The sequence below is a fragment of the Malaclemys terrapin genome, chromosome 6 (assembly GCF_027887155.1).
Source record: "Malaclemys terrapin pileata isolate rMalTer1 chromosome 6, rMalTer1.hap1, whole genome shotgun sequence".
NCBI lineage: Eukaryota > Metazoa > Chordata > Testudines > Emydidae > Malaclemys > Malaclemys terrapin.
This window is the reverse complement of record NC_071510.1, coordinates 2,988,358-3,011,804: the sequence shown is the minus strand read 5'-3', so window position 1 is coordinate 3,011,804 and position 23,447 is coordinate 2,988,358. Positions and strand designations below refer to the sequence as shown.

The 23,447-nt window shown below is 45.8% G+C and overlaps 1 protein-coding gene across 6 annotated transcripts in view; it reads left to right on the top strand.

The window, feature by feature from the left end:
- Nucleotides 1-23,118, top strand: part of ZNF462 (zinc finger protein 462) — a 116,821-nt gene extending 93,703 nt beyond the window's left edge. For all 6 annotated transcript variants that reach the window (XM_054031669.1, XM_054031671.1, XM_054031670.1 and 3 more), the window contains 4 exons: nt 5,646-5,869; nt 8,400-8,532; nt 17,574-17,688; nt 20,645-23,118. In XM_054031669.1, the coding sequence (XP_053887644.1) occupies nt 5,646-5,869; nt 8,400-8,532; nt 17,574-17,688; nt 20,645-20,846 (674 nt within the window). In that variant the 3' untranslated portion in view covers nt 20,847-23,118. The remainder of the gene's footprint in view (nt 1-5,645; nt 5,870-8,399; nt 8,533-17,573; nt 17,689-20,644) is intronic.
- Nucleotides 23,119-23,447: the final 329 nt, after the last annotated feature.

Here is a 23,447-nt window from a genome sequence, read left to right as displayed (position 1 = left end):
ACCCTGCTCACCCAGAAACATGTTTACCATATGAATGTATTTCTAATGAGTCCATTATCTAAAAATCTCTGTTCCATATACATTGTTAAAGGATGGGTCTATTCCATCTGCACCGTCCTCTACCCTGGACACCCCAGAAGATCCCATTAGGACTTAAAATATCTTTCTTCACCACGCCTGCATCAACTATACTTTGGAGCAAAAATGGCCAAAACTTTTTAAAACAATTTAGAGCTGACTTCGAGATTATCCTACTCTATTAACCACAGGCTTGTCCAGAAGAGACAGCTGTTTGGACACTCTGGGCTGGGATTCCTGCCGAAAGTTATCACACTTGATGCTTAGAGATGGTCTGTTGGCTGCCTAAATCCAAACCCATGTGTGGGATGGCTCCCTGCCTACTCGCAGGTTAAGCAGAATCTCGCAGTACGATATTGATGCTGAGCAAATGTGGGTTTCAAATGCCATCTTTTCCTGGAGGAGAGTCTTCTTGTGTGGCAGCCCTGTCACACAACGTACTTCACTATATTCTGGGCTGCTTCAGGTTTAGAAAGGCTCCAAACAATGAAGTAGATCAAGTTGATAAGTACTTCCGGCTGTTGGAAAGACTGTATTGAAGGGGCATCTGGGAAGATCATACAGACCTTCCTAGGACTCAAAAGGCATGTGATCGAGCAGACTTGGGAAAAGTGGCCCGCGGGACTATCCTGTCCGGCCCCTGAGCTCCCGGGCAGAGAGCCTAGTCCCCGGCCCCTCCCCTGTAGCCACATCTCAGCGCGGGCCACACTCTGGCTCGCCGCTCCCTCTGGGCAGGGTAGGGAGTGCAGCTTGCTCTGGCCAGGTTTCGTGGCTGCGAGCTCCCACTGCTGGTAAGGGGGCGGGGAGCAGGGGGGTTGGGTAAGGGGGCGGGGGTCCTGGGGGGCAGTCAGGGAGGAGGGGACAGTTGGATGGGGCAGAGGTTTTGGGGGGATGGTCAGGGGATGGGGAACAGGGAGGGTTGGGAGTGGGAGTCCTGGGGGGCTTGTCGGGGGACGGGGGTGTGGATGGGGTCAGGAGGGCAGTCAGGGAGCGCGGGGGGGTTGAATAAGGGGGTGGGATCCTGGGGGGCAGTTAGGGGCAGGGAGTCATGGGAGGGGGTGGTCACGGGACGAGGAGCACAGGGTGGGGGTGTGGATAGAGGTTGGGGAAGTCAGGGGACAGGGAGCGGGGGGTTGGATAGGGGGGTGGAGGTCCCGGGGGGGCGGGGGTTGGATAAGGGGGTGGGGATCCTGGGGGGCAGTTAGGGGCAGGGGGTCCCGGGAGGGGGTGGTCAGGGGATGAGGAGCAGAGGGCGGTTGTATAGGGGGTGGGAGTCCCGGGGGGGCTGTCGGGGCGGGGGTATGGATAGGGGTCGGGACAGGGAGCAGGGGGGTTGGATAGGGGGTGGGGGTCGTGGGAGGGGCGGTCTGGGGACAAGGAGCAGGGGGGTTGGATGGGTCGGGGGTTCTGAGGGTGGCAGTCAGGGGGTGGGAAGTGGGAGGTGGCGGATAGGGGGCGGGGGCCAGGCTGTTTGGGGAGGCACAGCCTTCCCTACCCGCCCTCTATACAGTTGTGCAACCCCAGTGTGGCCCTCGGACCAAAAAGTTTGCCCACCTCTGTGATAGAGCCAGCTCACGGAGTGTAAAAGCTTGGCAGGCAATGGCACTCGGTGCTGAGCTCATCCTCCAAAGGTGTTATCGCACTAGACAGCCCAAGTTTGTTGATCTGCAGGATCCGTCTTCTGTGGCTTTTGAGAAGGAGGTGGGTTAGGCTGTATTTGGGCTGTTAGAGACATCACTGAGGAATGTGTTTATCGGCACTTCTGAGGCATTGATTGGGTCAGAAGAGTTCACTAGGTATAGTTTGTGCAAGTTGTTTTATAGTTTGTGTGAGTTGTTGTTGTCGTCATTACTTGTGTTACCGCACATAGGCGCCCTAGTGAGGTTGTTCTCTGTCCTGTGTTTGTATCTGGACTGTGCGAGTAGGCACAGCTTTTAAAGTGTGAATAAACAAGCGTAGAGAAGAGAATGGGTTGCAGCGCGCTAGACCTGGTTGGAAAACTTCCACTGATGCAAGATTTTTGAGGAAAACTGCAAATGTTCAGTAATCTTTGGTAGCACTTTACATGTTCAAAGCACTGTGCAGATATTAACGAGTTGATCCTCACAACACCCCAAGGGAGCAGGCAGATAACTATTCTGTGAAACTGTGGGTCAGTTCCTTGGCACCACTGCAGCGACTTTGCAACTCTCCAGCCACGTAGAGCAGCCTTGAACCCCTGTCTTGGTGAGTCTTCAGGTAGAGCAGAGCTGCCTGAGTGGCAGCTGTGAAGCATCTCTCTGCCCAGCTGCCAGAACAGTCCCCTAAGAGTTATTGGTGGCTGAAAATAATAGAGACCAGGCCATTTGCTAGATGGGACCGTGTGTGCGCGTTAGCACATTTACGCTCCTTGCAGAGCTGCACTTCTGTTTCCATTTTCCAACAAGCTCTATAAGATAGAGCATCTCTCATCTCAGTTCTAATCTGGCCCTGTGAAAAGAGACACATGTTTTGTCTTTTAATTTTATCCAATTTATCCAGTGCTCCTGTCGTAGATCTCTAGACATACAAAATAAAAACTTGAAAACAAATAAATGAACTTGATAGTCAACACTACTGAAAGACCCCTCCAAAAAAGGGAAAAAAGCATCCAAATTTAATCAAGTTCTTCTACCCTCTCCATGCCCCATCCTCCTTAGGCAAAGCTTCATTGTACATAGGCTTTGTGAGTGTTGTTGCAATGAACCTACAGAAAGACCCTTTTACACCATTCAGGCAGTGTAAAGAGACCTTAGTGAAACTGAGAATTGGGCTTGGGAAGAGTCAGATGATGTCCGCTTTCAAGGGCCCACGAAGAGCGGTTCTTTCATACACATAGCACCCAAATTCTAAAGGACAGCCAGGTCAATACCTGAATCATCCATCCAAGTCCTCCTTCCTGAGAAACATGTGACCAGATCATGTTTGACACTAATAATGGCAGCCTCAGTAGAGCGGTCGAGGGGTTAATGTACTTGGGCACTGAAATACCCTTGCATCTTGAGAGCTAAGCCTTTCTGGACAGGAGTGAGGCATGGGGTGGCTGCCCTGCTGCAGTCTGTTCTGAAGCCATTCCAGAGACGGAAAGAGGGCCTTGGTGTCAGGCTGTCTGTCCAAGCACGAATTTTGCAGGGGGTTGAGGGTGAGTAATGGATGCTGTGCATAAAAACAGTGGAGCTATGCTAATTTACACCAGCTGAGGATCTGGTCTTTTATGTTGATTGGTGCCCTTTCTCCCTCCCCAGCAGATAACGAGTTACAGGTGTACAACCTTGTACTGGCTGGTTCTCACTGTGACGTTCGGGTCTTTGCCATGTGGCACTGAAGGATGAAAACACACTGTAAATCTTGTTTCTGTTGAGATGATGTCCAGAGGCCCCAGTCAGAATGAAAGGTCCCTGATTTCACAGGATGTGGCTGACATTTGGCAGCACATCACCCTCTCTTTAGCCACAGTTAATGGGCGGTGATAGAAGTTGACCATTCACTGGGCTCAAGCCATTATCAGCTAGAGCATGGAATGGCTTGTTAGAGAACTTTAAGCATGGAGTATGTTTCCCATTAAAAGTTATGGGCGCAGGATGTCGTTAGTCTGCCTCTGAGAGCCTTCTGCCATGTGTCACTTACTCAGCTCAATCAGTTACACATCATCAGTGTGGTTTAACTTCCCTTTTATGGGCACAGAGGAGCAGTGATTCTGTGCCCTTTCCTAGTCTGAAGGGGGAGGGAGTTTATAGGACCGGAGCCTGCATTGCAGGCCTACAGTGGTGAGGAGACTTTTGAGTCACTCTTGGGCTTCATGGCAGTCCGATTTGGAGAGCCCTTGGAAGTTCTGTAACTGGAACCGGGGAACTCCAGATCTGTGCCCCGCTCAGCCATTAGCCTTTAATTTAGCCCAGACGATGCCGTTACATTTTACTGGCCATTCTCTGATGTGCTTTCCTATCCGGCATAGGATGAAAGGCTCTGGTATTTTTCCAGTGCTGAAAGCAGCTTTCAAGCCGGATGCCTTGGTTCCACAAGTCCAAATTCACAGAACTCGGAGGGAGCCTTCTAAAATAGTTTTCCTATGCCCCCAAATGTCACAACTTTAAATCCTGTTATCTTGTAGCCTCCCCAACACCACCACCACCACCACTGGGTTTTTTTCTTCCCCTGAAGGGCCATGAGTTGACATTTTTACAGATGGAACAACTGTCACTGGTGCAGGAGCAAATCTTACTTGTTCTGAGCCTTTAGCAAGAATAGCTTTGGGGGAAATTCCACCTTTTGGGTTGGTGTGAGGAGAAGGAAATATTTTGAAATCAGGTTGGTTTGTTTTGTTTTGTTTTAATAAACAGATGCTTGAAGCAGCTGAGGGGTTTGGAATATTTAAATATTTGAAAAATAGATTACTTGGCAGAGAGGGCACATGAAATGGTCAGAGATGCATGATAAATGCATTTATTATATGCATATCATTCCTCTATGGGTGGGGGTGGGGTTGGGGGTGTGTGTAGGAATTCTATCAGTACAATAAATTACTAGAAACCAGGATTACTTTAATGTCTCCAAATGGGAGGCAAGAGACCCCACATTTCCACTTTACCAAAGAAACTGACACATTGGTCTGGATCCACCTCTTGTGTGGCAGAGCTCCGTTGAAATTCAGAGAGCTGCACCAGTTTACATCAGCTGAGAATCGGGCCTACTTCTTTAAAATAAGTCGTTAGTGATTCGCTATGTTAGAAACATTGAACTGCCTCTTAACCTGCAGTCCTTAAGGGATAACAGTCTTAAATTCCTGTGCCCTAGTTCAAAAGGGCAGTTAAGTAATGAAGACCTTTTGGTGACCCTATATTGAATGGGGGATTTCCCCGGTGTGCACACAATACTCAGTGGCCCATAGTGGATGAAGGAACCAAATTGCAGAATTCTAGCTCAGTGGAAATGTGGAAAACTTCTTGTCGGTGACGCTGTTACATGAGTGTGATTGTGTGTTACATACAATATAGACACCTGTCTGTGTGTGAGTAATATTAAAATTCAATAGAATAATTTTTCACTATATATTTAAACTAAAGCGTGAAATGTATATTAACACATTGGGCAGATTGGGATGAAAAACTGAATTGGTAGAATTGAGCCCATGGGTGGGAAATGAAATGGGTGTTCATCTCTAGTCTTAGTCACAGTATTTAAAAGCTAATCTGTACAGCATTTAGCACAGTGGAGTATTGGTCTGTGACTAGAGTACTACAGTAATATTTAAAGGCTCTTATAGAATCATAGAATATCAGGGTTGGAAGGGACCTCAGGAGGTCATCTAGTCCAACCCCCTGCTCAAAGCAGGACCAACCCCAACTAAATCATCCCAGCCAGGGCTTTGTCAAGCTCCCCCCATCTTATCCCACCCTCAAGAAAATGTTTCAAACTACTTGCTGCTAAATGGATTGTATACATACATAGCAAATCTTGTTTCTCGGGGGGAAAGAGGGGGAAGGCTGTTGATACAGTGCTGACTTTTTTTTTAAATGAAAATGCTCTTCTCATCACATTTATCTCAACAGAAGAGCGAGTTGTTCCCATTGAAGTCTGCCGATCCAAACTGTCAAAATACTTGCAGGGAGTAGTTTTCCGCTGTGATAAGTGTACCTTCACCTGCTCCAGTGATGAGAGCTTACAGCAGCACATAGAGAAGCACAATGAACTGAAACCTTACAAATGCCAACTGTGCTACTATGAGACCAAACACACGGAGGAGCTGGACACTCATCTTCGAGATGAGCATAAAGTAAGTTCTTAGCAGGATTTTCTTTGGGACTATGTACACATTGCAAGTGGTAAGTTGACTTGACTTTTAGTAAAGGTAAGTGAGTCAAGATTTGGAAATGACCCCCAGGATGGAATAATTTTTTTGTGAAATTCCTATTTTCCAAAATCTTGTTTGTTTGCAGGGTTTTTTCCTGAATTGTGGGTACCCCTCCTGAGCCATTCAGATACCTGAATGTCTATGTGGAGAATTTACCTTTTTTAATAGTTGTGAAGCAACAATTAAGGCAGTGTGATCCAGTCCCATAAAAGTTGGGAGATTTCAAAAGTTGAAATTGCTCTGGCAATAAATAACATCAACAACATTGCATGTAGTACATATTTTAATAACCGTGTAATACATTTTGGTTTACACTTAAGGAAAAGATAAATAAAAAATACATCATGTGTACATCATGCTAAGTTAAGGGTGCTTTGGCAATATTAATTTTTAGAATTACCTGACTATGGGTGTGACCCAAACCCATTGAAGTTATTAAGTATATGTCCAGTAATATCACTTGGTTTTGGATCAGATCCTATAATTCTAACTCAAGATGTTCTTCGAGGGATGATCCTCTCCAGGATTGAGGCTTTGCATTGCTTCAGCTCAGAATTTTAGGAATACATATTTTTTGTCAGAGTTTGTAGGGAGATAATCACTTAGCTGCTTACCTCCTGTTCCATGCTGGAAATTTACTCCCACTACTTTTGCTAAACAAACCAAAAATGTTATTGACAAAATGAGCACCAAAAGTATCAGCAGAATCTGTTTTGCCCTAAAAGTTATTCCACTGCATTTTAAAAAAACTAGCTCTGTGAACTGAACTGCAATGCGTTTATTTTCCTTATGTCAGCTTGTTAACAATTGGCATGCTTCTCTCCTCTTCTCTTTACTGCTGCTTTAGAATCTTTCTACTCGTCTGCAATATACAATTTTTAGCTCTCCCATTTCCCCCACTGACCACAGCCCAGGTGCTGGGCCAGGATTCACTATTCCCCATGCCTTTGATTGGGTGCTTCATTATGGGAAGATTTTACCCCTGTCCTGGCTCTTACTAGAGATGTATTCTTGTCTCTAGTCATAGCCTAAATAACCCAGCAGTTACTTTGTTCATGCTCTCTCACACTTTTTAAAAATTAGTTATTTCAGACTATTTTGTGCACAGTACTTGTATTTAGCAGTGCTCCTTAGTTGTAGGTAAAAAGAACGAGGAGTACTTGTGGCACCTTAGAGACTAACAAATGTATTTGGGCATAAGCTTTCGTGGGCTAAAACCCACTTCATCGGATGCATGGAGTGGAAAATACAGTAGGGTAGATAGATAGATAGATATACACAGAGAACATGAAAAAATGGGTGTTGCCATACCAACTCTAACGAGACTAATCAATTAAGGTGGGCTATTATCAGCAGGAGAAAAAAAAACTTTTGTTTGTTAGTTGTAGGTGCTGCTGTCATGCTATTGTGTTTATTGTCATTTCTCTGTGGGAAAGCACTTCACTTTGTAAAAGTTTCTCAGATGTAAAGTGACTTGCGCTTTAAATTCATTCCAATTCCCCTCCCAGAAAACAGTCGTGTCAAGCTGTTACTTCATCCAAGGTGCTGCAGGAAATGTTGTCAGTACTGGATCAGAGCCTTGGCATAATGCTGGTGCTACTGGAGGTGCTGTCGTTTCAGATCAATCTGAATCCAAAGTCATGACCACTAGTGGTCATTAAAAATCCCAGGGCGCTGGTCACATAAAAGGTATTAACCCCAGCGTCCTGGTCGTGTTTCATCTTGGGTAATTGTATCTGCGCCTCTGTTGTAAATCTTTGTCCACCGTTTCAGTTGGATACACGAGTTCTTCACTTTCCATCCTGAGCTGTTATGTACTATTGCTGTGAGCTGTTAAATTGCTGGCGCATTTCACGTAAGGGTTAGCTGAATTTGACTGCTGGGTGAAGTGTTCCCTTTATGGTTTGTAAATCAGTTTGTGAAGCACTTAGCAACCCTTTGTAATTAAAATTAATCTGTTATTAATGAGTGAAAATGTACTCACTCGGACAGCAGACATGTATAGTTAAAGGACCCATCTCTCCATGCATTAAACTGAATGAATCATTCTGCTGCACTAGCATGGGGCTATATTAATATGATACCACATCAGATTAGTAATCCCCTGCAATGATGAAGACTATAGAATGCTTGGGGGTTAATAGTGATACCTGTATTATTATTATTAATTAAGTTTAAAACCTGCACATAGGGGAAAAACAAGGAAGGTTCCTCAGCTGACAAGAGGGTTGCAAGGTGAAACATGGAGAAATGCTTTATAAAAAAACATAAGTGAAACAATTAGAGGAGTGTCTAATTGTGTTTCAAGGGAATGGGTATTAACTTGACAGAGTGTTGGTAAAAATGGCCTCTGGCAAATTTTACTCATCAGACATTACTCTGCAAATAGAGGTGTTGGGTTTTTTTTTAATAGACATGAATATTAATTAATGTTTATATTGTTTCTTTTAAGGTGAGTCGTAATTTTGAGCTGGTTGGGCGGGTTAACTTGGATCAGCTGGAACAAATGAAAGGGAAAACTGAGAGCTCCAGCAGTGATGAGGAGGAAAAGGAAGAGGAGATGAGCCCCAAGACCGAAGAGAGAGGTCAGTATTGCTTCCTTTTCTCCCAGGCTGGGCATAGGAATGTCTCTGACAGCCCCATAGAACAAGATGAGCCATTACTCAACAACAGATTTTTCAGGAACCATGGACAGGATGCATGTCGAGAAAAAGCAGATCACATCTAGGCAACTGCGGTCTTTTGTACATGTCAGTAAATTGTTCTGTAGCATGGTAGTCCAGAGGGCTATCAAATTTGTATGTCGGTAACCCATATGCAACCTTGCTGTTCCATGTTAATCCAGTGTGATTGTGATATCAAAGTTAGTGGAGAAATTTATTTTTGGGCCATCATGGTTCTGTTGTCTTGCTCTTCTTTAGCTTTTTTGTCCTCCCCCTCCTTTATGCGTGACTCTCCTTTTTAGAAAAAAGAACAGGAGTACTTGTGGCACCTTAGAAACTAACAAATTTATTAGAGCATAAGCTTTCGTGGGCTACAGCCCACTTCTTCGGATGCATATAGAATGGAACATATATTGAGGAGCTATATATACACACATACAGAGAGCATGAACAGGTGGGAGTTGTCTTACCAACTCTGAGAGGCCAATTAAGTAAGAGAAAAAAAACTTTTGAAGTGATAATCAAGCTAGCCCAATACAGACAGTTTGATAAGAAGTGTGAGAATACTTACAAGGGGAGATAGATTCAATGTTTGTAATGGCTCAGCCATTCCCAGTCCTTATTCAATCCTAAATTGATTGTATCTAGTTTGCATATCAATTCCAGCTCAGCAGTCTCTCGTTGGAGTCTGTTTTTGAAGTTTTTCTGTTGTAAGATAGCCACCCGCAAGTCTGTCATTGAATGGCCAGCCAGGTTAAAGTGTTCTCCCACTGGTTTTTGAGTATTATGATTCCTGATGTCAGATTTGTGTCCATTAATTCTTTTGCGTAGAGACTGTCCGGTTTGGCCAATGTACATGGCAGAGGGGCATTGCTGGCACATGATGGCATATATCACATTGGTAGATGTGCAGGTGAACGAGCCCCTGATGGTATGGCTGATGTGATTAGGCCCTATGATGATGTCACTTGAATAGATATGTGGACAGAGTTGGGATCGGGCTTTGTTACAAGGATAGGTTCCTGAGTCAGTGTTTTTGTTCAGTGATGTGTGGTTGCTGGTGAGTATTTGCTTTAGGTTGGGGAGTTGTCTGTAAGCGAGGACAGGTCTGTCTCCCAAGATCTGTGAGAGTGAGGGATCATCTTTCAGGATAGGTTGTAGATCTTTGATGATGGGCTGGAGAGGTTTTAGTTGGGGGCTGACGGTGACAGCTAGTGGTGTTCTGTTATTTTCTTTGTTGGGCCTGTCTTGTAGGAGGTGACTTCTGGGTACTCGTCTGGCTCGGTCAATCTGTTTTTTCACTTCAGCAGGTGGGTATTGTAGTTTTAAGAATGCTTGATAGAGATCTTGTAGGTGCTTGTCTCTGTCTGAGGGATTGGAGCAAATGCGGTTATATCTTAGAGCTTGGCTGTAGACAATGGGTCGTGTGGTGTGTTCTGGTTGGAAGCTGGAGGCATGTAGGTAAGTGTAGCGGTCAGTAGGTTTCTGGTATAGGGTGATATTTATGTGACCATCGCTTATTAGCACAGTAGTGTCCAGGAAATGGACCGCTTGTGTGGATTGATCTAGGCTGAGGTTCATGGTGGGATGGAAATTATTGAAATCATGGTGGAATTCCTCAAGGTCTTCTTTTCCATGGGTCCAGATGATGAAGATGTCATCAATGTAGCGCAAGTAGAGTAGGGGCGTTAGGGCATGAGAGCTAAGGAAGTGTTGTTCTAAGTCAGCCATAAAAATTTTGGCATACTGTGGGACCATGCGGGTACCCATAGCAGTGCCGCTGACTTGAAGGTATATATTGTCCCCAAATGTGAAATAGTTGTGGGTGAGGACAAAGTCACAAAGTTCAGCCACCAGGTTAGCTGTAACATTATCGGGGATACTGTTCCTGATAGCTTGTAGTCCATCTTTGTGTGGAATACTGGTGTAGAGGGCTTCTACATCCATAGTGGCCAGAATGGTGTTTTCTGGAAGATCACCGATGGATTGTAGTTTCCTCAGGAAGTCAGTGGTGTCTCGAAGATAGCTGGGAGTGCTGGTAGCATAGGGCCTGAGGAGAGAGTCCACATAACCAGACAAGCCTGATGTTAGGGTGCCAATGCCTGAGATGATGGGGCGTCCAGGATTTCCAGGTTTATGGATCTTGGGTAGCAAATAGAATACCCCTGGTCAGGGTTCTAGGCATATGTCTGTACAGATTTGTTCCTGTGCTTTGTCAGGGAGTTTTTTTAGCAGATGGTGTAGTTTCTTTAGGTAATCCTCAGTGGGATCAGAGGATAATGGCCTGTAGAATGTGGTGTTAGAGAGCTGTCTAGCAGCCTCTTGGTCATATTCCAATTTATTCATGATGACGACAGCACCTCCTTTGTCAGCCTTTTTGATTTATGATGTCAGAGTTGTTTCTGAGGCTGTAGATGGCGTTGTGTTCAGCATGGCTGAGGTTATGGGGCAAGTGATGTTGCTTTTCCACAATTTCAGCCTTTGCACGTTAGCGGAAGCAATCTATGTAGAAGTCCAGTCTGTTGTTTCGACCGTCCGGCGGAGCCCTTTTTAGATTCAGGCTGGCTGGAAGCTTTGAAGCAAGAATAACAAAGTGCTCCATTTTGGAAGCACATTACCTATTAAGACTCCAGTTCAGCCACATACTTAAGGATACGTCTAACCTTTAGGATGTGAGTACTCCCATTGGTTGCAATCAGACAATTCACTTGCTTAAAGCTGGGCACTTGGTTAAGTGCGCGGCTGAATCAGGGCCCGAATCACCTGTCAATTTCAGATTACAAGGGCTGTGCAGTTAGAGCTAGGCAACCTGAAACTGAAATTTTTCACATTTTCTGCCAGTGAAATTGACAAAACCTTTCCCAAAAGAGGTGTGTAGTGGGTTTGGGCCGAGGTTCGGCCCTCAGCGGGGCTGTGGGGTGTCCCACCGCCTCGCTCTGGTCCGGCGGCAGTCTGGGACAACAGGCACACAGTTAGGGGCTCAGGCCCATAAGCAGGGGCTGAGTCAAGAGGTCCGAAACCCAGGCCCTTAAGCAAGGGCCAAGGCAAAGTCTATAGCAACCCAGGCCCCAAGTCAGGGCGGGCAGCAAGCAAATAGTCAATCAGTGGCCCAGGCCTTGTAACAGGGTCTGGGTCAGTTTGGGACAGCCCAGGCCCTAGGTCAGGGCGGGGCAGCAAACAAATAGTCAATCTGGTACCCAGCCTCTCTAGGCCAGGGGAAACAGGGGGAGTCTGCCACCCAAGGAGTGGGTGGCAGGGGGGACGCAGGCCCTCCCACTCCATTGCGTCCCAGCCCGGGGCCCTAGCAGCGACGGAAACTCGCTGCTGGCAGTGGGGATCCTGGCTGCAACACACTGACATCGGCTCTGGCAGTGCAGCAGCCAGACTGGGGTTGGCTGCCCCCGGGCTACTTCCACACTCCCCCTCGTAGGGTACCTGGGCCGTACTAGTGTCGTCGGTGCTCTCCACCAGCATTGGCTCCTCTGGGTAGGTAGCGGAGGGCAGGCTCGGCTCTTCCTCAGGGTAGCTGGCACGGGGCAGGCTTGGCCAGTCCTCCTCGGGGTACCGGGCACGGGGCAGGCTTGGCCAGTCCTCCTCGGGGTACCGGGCACGGGGCAGGCTTGGCCAGTCCTCGGGGTACCAGGTGAGAGGTAGGCTCGACCAGCCCAGTGAGTCAGCAGGCCGGTCGCGGCCTGTGGCTATTTTCCAAGCGGGAGCTCGGCCACGGACGTCTGCTCTCTCCACCGGTCTGAGCTCCACTGAGCTCTGCAGGCGGGCTTTTATACTTCCGGGTCGGGGCCGTGACCTTCGAGGGGCGGGCGCTGGACCCGGTGGCTCCGCCCACGTTGGGATTAGGGGAGGTTCAGCTCTCAGCGGGGCTGTGGGGTGTCCCACCACCTCGCTACAGGGTGCCAAGGCAGTACACCCTCAGCCTCTTCTCTCTCTGCCCCAGCTCTGGGGCTGGAGTGGCTGAGTACCCCAACTCTCTGCTTCTCTAGCTCCCAGAGCTGGAGGAGAAGACAAATGTCCTAGCTCTCCGCCTCTTGGGCAAGCAAGTTAGAAGGCTCTTATCAGTTCCACAAATGAAATTCGCAAGAGCCTTCTTGGCAGGCAGGCAGAAAATTCCATATTCATTCTCCCAAAACAGAATTGTTCTCAACCCTTCCTCTGAAAATTCTCACTGTTTTAATGCTTCGTCCTGGTTCGGGAAAACTCTTTTGTTTTAAAATGAGAAATTTTCTTGGGAATTGATTTTTCCATTTTCTGGCCAGCTCTTCTGTGCAGTCCTAGTCTGTTTTACTCAGTAGCACACTCTGTTCCTAAAGCGCTTATCAGAAGGAGAATGACATTATTCTTTTCTGCAGCTGCTGATCCTGGTAATTTAACCAACATTAGTAGGGGAGGGAATACGAAAGAGAAATCTTCTATCCATAATACTGGGCTTTTTCCTTTAATATTTCTAAGTCGATTTAGTGCTTATGTAATTTGCCAGACCAATAGCCCCAGGAACTGAAGTACTCTGTGTATTCTCAGAACCCACCCTATATTTCTATCAACCAGACATAAATGGCAGCCACCGCTAGCCAGGGTTCATTTTGAACTCAAAGGTGAATGCCATTACCAGTTCCCTGTGCCGTCCAGTTCCCACGTCCCATCATGCTGCTGACTGGCAGGTTACCAATTTCTCTACACATCCAGCTAAAGGAATACTGTAAACTTTTTTTTGTGAACTTAAAAAGAATTCAAAATTGCGTTCAAAAGGGATTTCAGAAGGGAAAATACCCACCTCCTTGAAGTTTTTTAAACGTATTGCTGTTGTCTCACAGGCAGCGTATAGAACAGAATGCGGGTTTAGGTTATGTCTTTCATTCCACTGAAATCTCAACATGTTAGCTATTTTAGTGTCATGGCACAATCAGTAGTTAGGACATCGCTTCTTAACAGTTTCTTGTGCTCAGCGAGAACTCATCCAAAGCTTTTTTTTTTTTTTTTTTAATGAGGGCAGACCCATCCCTAGGGGACAGTGAATCGGGGCGACTGCTCTGGGCCCCATGCTTTGGGGGGGCCCCACAGGCCAGCGCAATTAGCTGGCCCCACATGGGCGGTGGGTGAACCGCTGGCCGGGGGAGACTATCCCCAGCCCTGCCCCTTCCACTCGATGGAGAGCGTGTGGTGCTGCTGCAGCCTCCCCAGCCCCGGGAAGGCAGTCGGCGTGGCCCAGCCCCCTCAAGGCCAGTGGCGATGCCGAAGTGGGGCCCTGGGGGGGCGGAGTGTGGGCAGGGCCAGGCCGGCTGTTTGTGGGGACACGGCCTCCCCTACCTACTCCCAGCGCGGTCGGTCCCAGAAGTGACATCACTTCAGGCCTGAACCCCGCAGCCCCCTAGGGATGGCCCTGAATGAGGGGGAGGAGTGTTGGATAAGAAACTACATAGCTCTTATCGAAAAAATGTTCTGTGAGATCTTTGTTGGTGGCCCTAGAGAAATTAAAAAATCAGCAGAAGGGATGTCTTTTCCACAAATACTCAGAAATATGGCATCTGTAAAGGTAAAAGTGTAAGTTAGTGTCAATATAATTAGTCCTGTCAGTTCAACCGTGGGTTTCAGCTGCAGGGCTGAAAGTATCTGCCTATACTGCTATAGCTATAGGACACATCCCCTAACTTGCAGCTGCAGCAGACCTATTAACTTCTTACGTAGACCAACACAGTAAAACATTTATTTTAACTTGTTTTCAGGATACTTAAATCTCTGGATGCTTTTTGTTATGCAAATACAAGATTAGAACTTTCTGGATTGGGGTTTTAATCATCAGGGACAGTAGAAATATCTACATTTCCCAAAGACACTGGTTATAACATGGAGAGTATTTCACCATTTCATATGTATTTTTTTTCACTTGCAGCTGGGTCTCTGCATCTGTGAGTGGCTAAAAATAATCCATGTTTGATCAAACAATGGGTCCATAAATCATACTTTTTTGAGGATTTTATTTACCTGCCATTCTTCGCTGATTCCTCTTTAGGAAATGACCTCTCTTCTCTCCCTTTTAGCTAGTATCAGCTGCAATAGTATCCATTTCATATCTGACATGGTACATACATAGTCTGTGAGAGGCACTGTGGGTAAAATTTTCAAAAGTGCCTTTGTCCAATTTTCAAAATAACATTAGGCACTTTAAAAGTCCAAGTTCCATTGACTTTCAGTGAGACTTAGTCTCCTATGTCACTAGGCATTTTTGAAAATTTTACTCTACATCTCGTGCCAGGGACTGGACTTTGCATAAGAGGCCTCTTTCACCTGTAAGTACCATGAATGAAATTTTGCCCAGCTCCCACACAGAGAGAAGTTAGAAAAAACCATAAGTGCTCTTGCTGGAAGTTTGTAGTATAACACTATTTTTATTTCTTAGAATTTAGAACAGTTACACACAAGAACCCAAAAACACACAGAGAGAGAAAGCAGGCTGCTCCCTAAAACAAAGAGGCACAACTCTCCCCATCTTACGGTAGCCTCGCTGTCTGTAGACTGACTGCTGTTAGGCCCAAATCTCATGCTTCCCTATAAAGCCCCCATAGCCTGCAAGCAGGACCAGGAAAATCCCCTAAAATTTGAAGTGACCGCCTGTAATTTTACCCCAGTTTTCACTACACCACCGCCCCACTCGAGTCAGTGACTCGCCATGAGCTAGGTTGTGACTTGGCCTACAAGTCAGCACAGGGGAGTAAGAATCCCTGTCACATCCTTATGTGGGCTACTGGAACCACAGGATCCACGCGTGCAGGAGTGCAACCACATATTGCTCCCTGAAGAAGATGGGTGAAGGGTGGCAAAGAATGGATGGAGCCCAGGTACAACATCTCAGCACAGATAAGCTGTTGTGTGCGGGGCTGGGGGAAAGGAATAACTTGGTGTAGGACAGTAGAGAATTAACCCCTCCCCCCAGGAGCAACAGGGGGGAAGGGAGGGCTGATGTTCCTTTCCTGGGATGCTTCTGGGATAGAGCAGCGACGTGCCACCCCTTGCTAGAAGTAGTGTCCTAGACGCACAGTCTGCCCCTGTGAACTTCTATCCTTTAATCTTAGAACTCAGATGGTGAAATGATTCATGCAGAGGCAAACAAGCAATGTATGCCCACAAAATAACACGCCGTCAAAGGCAGTCAGGTGTCGTGTGTATGCAAAATATCCTTTTTCCCTTGGAACCGTGGCATATACCCAGCTTGGTAGATCTGAGATGACCTTACTGCTTTGATTTGTAATTCAGGGAGCCATCCACATTCACAGACCTTAAAACCAAAGTGACAAGGAAGTCTTGGGGAGTGGGAGAGGAGAACATGATCTGTTCCGAAAGGGTGGAGGAGTTCCTAAGCTAACGCTCATTAATGTTAATGGGAATTACAAGTCTAAATCCCCCTCATGCAGTTCAACAAAATGCATTTGTCTGCACCTCCTCTGCACAGACCCAGAATAAATTTCCCATTGGCTACTGTACTCTAGGTGCATTCTTGCACAGAAGAGCAGCTATTGCCTCCAAAACTTCTTACCCTCAGTAGGGTGGTAGACTAATCCTGGTGCAGAGATGAGGTTTTATAGTGGTGCTTATAAATTTGCACCACACACACAAGTGTGTATGACCAAGCTTAGGGGCCAGAGCCTCAACTGGTGTAAACTGGCCTGGTGCCATTGACTCCATGCTGATTCACATCAGCTGAGGATCTGGCCCCATGGAGCTTAGTCATATAATGAAGTGCTGCATCCTATGAAATCTGAAGCCAGTTCTCCTTCCAGGGGAAAAGGATAAAAGCTGCATAAAGGAACCTTCCCTCTACAATTTAAACAACTGATGAAGGTTACAAACTCGTCGCAACACACATCCGTACCAAACACGCACACAGAGAATGGGAGTGAGTGTGTGGGTAATTTTGAGTCATAGCTTGAACTTGAATGGACTAAATTTTAAAGTGAAGAAACCAGACGAGCAGAGATCAAAATGGAACGAAGCAAAATCCCTTTTCTTTCATTATGTAGTTGAGGAGGAGTCAGAAAGGCATTCTGTTGATTTCTTGCTCAAGATAATCCCTGCTAAGGAATTAATGCTCTGAACAGATGGTGCTGTCTCATTTCCAGTGAAAAGAATCAACCGAGATAGTCCGTGCAATTCTTTTTAATGACTTGTGTGGCGATCTTCTTAATTTGTGAGTGAAGGTTTCATCTTTTGTTAAAGCTGGCGCCATTCATGAAGGGCTGAGTGTCCGCAGCCTCCCCTGACTTCAGCTGAAGTTGTAGGTGCTCTGCACTTCTGCAGATCAGGGCAGTGGCATTTTGTGTAAAAGATTAGGGTGGGAGGAAACACCTATCCAATTAACAGGGTTCAGTGGTAGCCGTGTTAGTCTGTATCAGCAAAAACAACAAGGAGTTCTTGTGGCACCTTAGAGAATAACAAATTTATTTGGGCATAAGCTCTCGTGGGCTAAAATGGTATCAGGTACTGCTTTACACGTGAGATATTATATACATGGGCATGAGGGACTTGTATATGGGGATCAGATGCCTACTATAATGAGACTGCATAGCCCAAAATTTGCTTTGTGACTGAAAAATGTATTTAGACTTTTATTTATTTGCTTTCTTACAAGCTGTTCTACATTAAGCTTCCCTCATAAAATTGATTTTGAACTCTGAGGGAGATATGCGTGTTCTCTAGCCACTGAAATGTGGAGAAAGGGGATGTACCTACCTGTGGGTGGCAAACTTCATCACATGTTTTGAAGATGGGGAGCAGGAATCTTGAGCTGCAAAGTGTGTGGTGAGAGTTTGAGCCAGTTTTTTTTAAAGGATTCCCCTCCACTCACATACACCCTTTCAGAAGGATAGCGGAGGAGGCCACACGAGCTTATCGCAATTGTCCCTTCTGGCCATAACATGGATGAATCTGTGAATGACATTTCTTTTACTCTTTCCCAGATTCCATGATGTTCTCTGACAGTGGTGCTCCTGAGAAGCGTTTTCCATGTGAGTTTTGTGGGAGGTCATTTACAGAGGGCTCTGAGTGGGAACGGCACGTACTGAGACATGGCATGTAAGTTTGTTTACAGACTACTTTTCATCACAGCTGAAGGCAACAGTAGATTTTTGTTTCTCCCCACCCCAAGCCTAGTAAAGGCAAACACAGGGAGGTGAACAAATAATTCTGGCAAGTCACCATAGGAGTCATTGTGTGAAATTCTCTGGTCTGTGATATAAAGGAGGTCAAACTAGACAATCATAATGGTCCCTTCTGGGCTTAACATTATGTATCTAGTGAACCCATAATTCCAAGGTGGCTATGGTACTCAGAATGGTTCAGAACCAAAACCTCAGTCCAACTCTATTGCCCCATTATTGGGGGGATGGGGTGGCTGGATTCAAACTCCAGATGTGAGTGTATTCCCTTGCGACTCCAGGCCTGGATCAGATTCCAGGCTTGAAGGAACCTCTCTTTGCGATATGGCCCAAGATGGCAGAAGTCTCACAAGCACAGCGCATCTTCAGAAACTTCCACCAGTTTGGTTCAGAATTTTGTGTGAACAGCTCCAGGAATACAGTGCCATCTAATCCAAACTTGAATCCTGAAACCAGATTGGCCTTTAACCTGACCTCAGAATCCAGTCCTGATCTGAACACCACTTCATTGACCTAATGAAGCTGGATACTACTGTTGCCATTTTCAAGCTCATAGGCCAGCATTGAAGATGCCTACAAATCATTGTGCACTTTCCGCATGGGCTCCACTCTTTTGGTTTCCCTTTCTATTCTTTGTCTTAGAACACTGATATTAAACTAGGGTTATCATAGTCAAACATTTAAAAAAGAGGACACTCCACGGGGCCCTGGTCCCGCCCCTGGCCCCGCCCCAACCCTGCCCCTGGTCCCGCCCCAACCCCGCCCCTTCTCCAACTCCTTCCCCAAAGTCTCTGCCCCCTCCTTTGAGCACCCCGCATTCCCCCTCCTCCCTCCCACTCTGATCTTGATTGGGGGTTGCTAAGTGCTTCCCTGCTCCCCACTCGCCCTGCAGTCCCTGCACCCCCCCCTCCTGCCCTGCACCCCCTGCCCCTGCAGCCTCTATGCCCCTGCCTGCCCTGCTCCTCCTCGCTCTGCACCCCCCCCATCCCTGCAGCCTCTGTGCCCCCTGCTCCCCATTCACCCTGCATCCTCTGCACCCCCCGACCCCTGCAGCCTTTGTGCCCCTGCTCCCCACTCACCCTGCAGCCCCTGCACCCCCCGCCCCTGCAGCCTCTGCACCCCCTGCCTGCCCTGCTCCTGCAGCCTCTATGCCCCTGCCTGCCCTGCTCCTCCTCGCCCTGTAGCCTCTGCTCCCCCACTCACCCGGCAGAGGGAGAGCTGCGGGCTCCACGTGGACTCAAACGCTGTTCTGTGCTGCTTTGCGGGGGAGGGGAAGGGACTCTGGCTGCTAGAGGCCCCAGTGGCTGCGAGCGGCTTTCAATCAGACCCCGCCATCCAATCAGCCGAGCCGCACTCTGCATGAGGGGAAGGGGGAAATCCCGGACATTTCTACTTGATTAGAAATCCCCCCCGGACAGCCATTTAATGCTGAAAAAGCCGGACATGTCCGGGGAAACCCGGACGGATGGTAACCCTAATTAAACTTACGGTAAATTATGTGCACAAAAGTTTTGAAATCTTCAGGCAGAGGACATCTTTCTAAAAGTCCTACTCTGAGGTTAATAGCAAATGATTTTAAATTGTGCACTCATTAATAGCAGTCCACACTGTGGCACGTGGATGGTGCAGTCAGCGGTGGGGTTTGGTACACTCGTTTGCCTTTGAGAATATTTTTGCTTGAAATCTCTTAAATGCTCCTTATGTACTCCAAAATGGAGGGTTCTTGCAACATTGCTGTCACTTGGAAGACGTGTTAATGTAGTTTTTGTATATCGCTAGACTGACAATCTTTTGGGTAGGGTTACCATATTTTAGGGTCCCCAAAAGAGGTCGCTGCTGGGGGGAGGGGGGGAGCTGAAGAGGGGGGGACAGTTGGGAGTGCTGGAGGGGGCATTTGGGGGGTACTGAGGCTGTGTGTGTGTACCAGGGGGTGCTAGAAGGGATACCTAGGGTGGGTGTACTAGTAGGGCATTTGGGGGGTGTTTGCAGGGATACTCACAGGAGGTGAGAGGCAGTGTCGCTCCCTGCCAGGGTGGCTGGTGCAAACCCAGGATGCAGTGACAGCCATCAATCAGCGCCTCCTTGTAGGACCCCTTGCCGCAGGGCTGAGGGCCTGGGGTGGGTGGGATCCAGCAGCTGTGACTGCAGGGAAATGGACCAATTGGGGCTCTTTCTGAGCTGCCATGACTGCTTTGCAAAAATCCCGGACGTTGCCAGTTGTTTGAAAACTCTGCCTAGACGTATGATAACCCTGCTTTTGGGGATAACAAACACCTCCGTTTTCTTACCCTGTATCATGTCTATTTAGATAGTCTCTGCCCTAAAGTGCTTACACTGTGTTTGATAGCACCTATTGCAGTGGGGCTTTATAATCGTAATGATGAGTGTACCGAGTTTAAAGATTGCAGCTCATAAGGCACCTCAGTGGTTGAAAAACCATTAGCCTTTTTAGATTGTTCACTCTTCAGGGATGGACTGTCTTCACACTCCCAGACCTAGCACACTTTGGGACCAATTCTAATACAAATGATGAGTACAAGGGAAAAGGGGAAGGGGGGTGACCTTTCAGTGACCTCTAATGAAAAGGTCAAACATCAAATTTGGGATTGTTCCTGGCCCTTATGTTCAGCAGCCCATAATGAATAAGTACCAAATGTCAAACTCTGTGAATACACAGAAATTAGTGTTTCATTCTGTCACTTGTCCTGTTGCAAGCATATGTATCATAATAGATGTTGGAGGTTTGACTAGTTGTATTCTCTCTGAATGTCGTTAGAGGAAAAGCGAGTTGTTTTTCCCTGCTGCAGTAAGTAAAGGAGGGCTTTGTGGGTCTCATTGTAAAGTTCTCCACTTTCTGTTGCTCGAATTTCCAGGGCCCTGAATGAAAGTAAGCGAGGGATCAGTGAGGATGACCAGCCGAAGGAGAACACAGAGGAAGATGTTAAGGTACCCTCAGCAGAAGAAAAGGAAAGCAGTGAGGAAATGGTGGACTTTTCCCACAAGAATGAAACTGCAGTCCTTGGTGTGGCTGCCGATAAATCTCTCCAAGAGAACACAGAGGCCAAAAACGAATAAGCATTTGGTGTGATTTTTAATTAACCTACTTGAACAGTGATGAAAGGGGTGGGGGGTGGGCTGAAGGAAGAAACAAAGCTGCTTTTAGGACTGAATGATCTATTTTCAAAGCACTGGTACCTGTGTGAGTGTGTGTATATTAAAGTTATTTAAATGATGGAATAAGTGGCTCCATTACATCACTGCATCTTTTCTTCTGGATTTTGACAATGGGAAGTTACATTCATCTTGGACTAACGAAGCAACTTCCCGGGTTCCTACATTACACAATGTGCTTTGCAATGGAGACTTGGATTGTTTGAGAACGGAAGCGTCGTGAGCGTGGAAGAAGGGGGGACAACTTTTTGACGCACAAATTTCAGTGCGTTTTTCTAGTTTTAATACATTACACTTTTCCAGACAGAATGCAACTGCTTTAGAAAAGAAAAGAAAGGATTAAAAAAAAAACTGCTTTGCATAAAACAGTCACCTGTTTCTTAGTACCTCAAAATTAACCAAGGGAAATCTCTGCATTTGTCAGTACTACCTGTTGTCGTTGTGGTTAAATGTAGAGACTGCTGGCTGAGATGGTGAATGGAGGAAGAAAAAAAAGAAGTTTTAAAGAAAGGAAAACAAATTGTGCTTAAAATCCCAGTGTGGGTTTTATTTCTTAAAATACTGTGATTTTTTAATTATTTTAGTAAAAAAAAAATACAAAAAAAAAAGAGAGAGAGACTTTAATTCCTAGATAACTGTTTGTGAATTGTCATCCTTTATTCCAGGTAAGCTGTTTGTTAGTATTCAACTATAATTTTAGGGTTTGATAGATTCATGTGACTGATTGTGCGGTTTTGTTTGCCACATGTTTGTTTTCTATCTGCCTGAGGTGTTACAAATACAGCACAATTAAGTTTCTCATGTAAAATTATTTCTTTTTCAATGGGGGGGGGGAAGGAGACTTGTTCTTGCGAACAAATTTTTTTAAAACATATGGAAATAACAAAGAAGTTTAACTTTTTTTAAAAATTTAAACTAAAGAACCAAACTTACGGCACAGCTATGCAGCTTGCGGACCAGCCACTTAGGTCCTCATAACCATTCTGTTGCTTGTCAAATTAACATTGATCAGTCTCACGCCAGTAACTTTTTGTTAAGATTGGCTGCCTTTTTGTATGTGGTGTGTGGTTTTTTGTTTTTGTGCGGTGGGGAGGTGGGAGGGGGTCTCCTGATAACACAGGTTTTTGCAAGGGGAGGTGAAATAGTTACATACTACATGGAGCTTGAATCTAACTCGAGTCAAGATGGGAGTTGCTATTTTTCCCTCCTCCTTAGCATGAGGGGAGCAGCATAGAATAAATAGGAATCTACACCCATGGGGAAGGATCCTGTACTCTTTTTTATTTTTTTCCCCTTTGGTGAAACACCCACTGAAGTCTATGGGAGTTTAGCCTGAGTAAGGAGTGCAGAATCCAGGCCCATGGTATGTTCTGACCGTGAACAAAAAAAGAGTTTCTTTCCAAAAAGTAGAAAGTACTTGACTGAAACCTAGTTTTAGAAATGCATGTGTCTCTTTGTTTGTTTTTTTGTTTTTGGGGGGATGTATTGGGAGGGAGGGAAAAAGACAGGAAGCTGGTTAGAAGACGGCATCCCACAGAGCTTCACATAAAATTGATGGCAAAAATGTTGCATTTGTGGAATAAGTGCTACTTGAAAAGCATGGTGTTTTTGCTTTTAAGGATTCATCTTTTGGGGGTTTCTTTGGAGGTGGGAGGGAGCATCGTGTGGAAAACACAGCAGAGGGACAAGTATAAATACACATTTTGTGTCTGTATTTGTTTTTTTAATTGGCCTCATTTCAAATGTATTTAAACAGTTCCATACCTGGATTGGGTGTTTGTAATGGTTACCAAAAACGAAAAAGAAAAAAAAAAATGAAATAAATGATTGTGACATGCTTTTATCACTACTTTATTTTTCAAATAACATGTAAATATTGTAATCCATTGGATTTTGTTTTGCTAACCTGTTAATAAAAATATGGGACCATTATCCTTTTAACAAGCCTAGAATGTCATATATTTCTTTTTTCTCTCCTCCCCCTCCTCCCCCCAATGTATACCTGATATATTGTGGATACCACATTTTAGATGCATTATTATGAATTCTGTTAACTGTAATGATGACATAGAATTGAAAATAACATTTTTTTTCATTGTTTAATTTATACAGAGGACTTTTTCAAAGTTTGACAGAAGGAAATAAATAGCAAAATGCTAACCCATTGCCTCCAGCACTCAGTATTTCCTGATTTTAAATTACTGCTTACTGATGGGGGAGGCGGAGGATTGTTGCACTGATGGGTTTGGGTGGTTTTTTTTTTTTTTTTTTAAAGGCAATGAAAATGAATAAAGACTTTTTAAAAATGTGTGTGTGTGTGTATAGTTCTATCATAAGTACTTTTAATGGCCCCCATTACTGTAGTTTTTGTCCCTTTCAACATTCTGGGGGGGAGGGATAGCTCAGTGGTTTGGCATTGGCCTGCTAAACCCGGCATTGTGAGTTCAATCCTTGAGGGGGCCATTTAGAATCTGGGGCAAAAATCTGTTTGGGGATTGGTCCTGC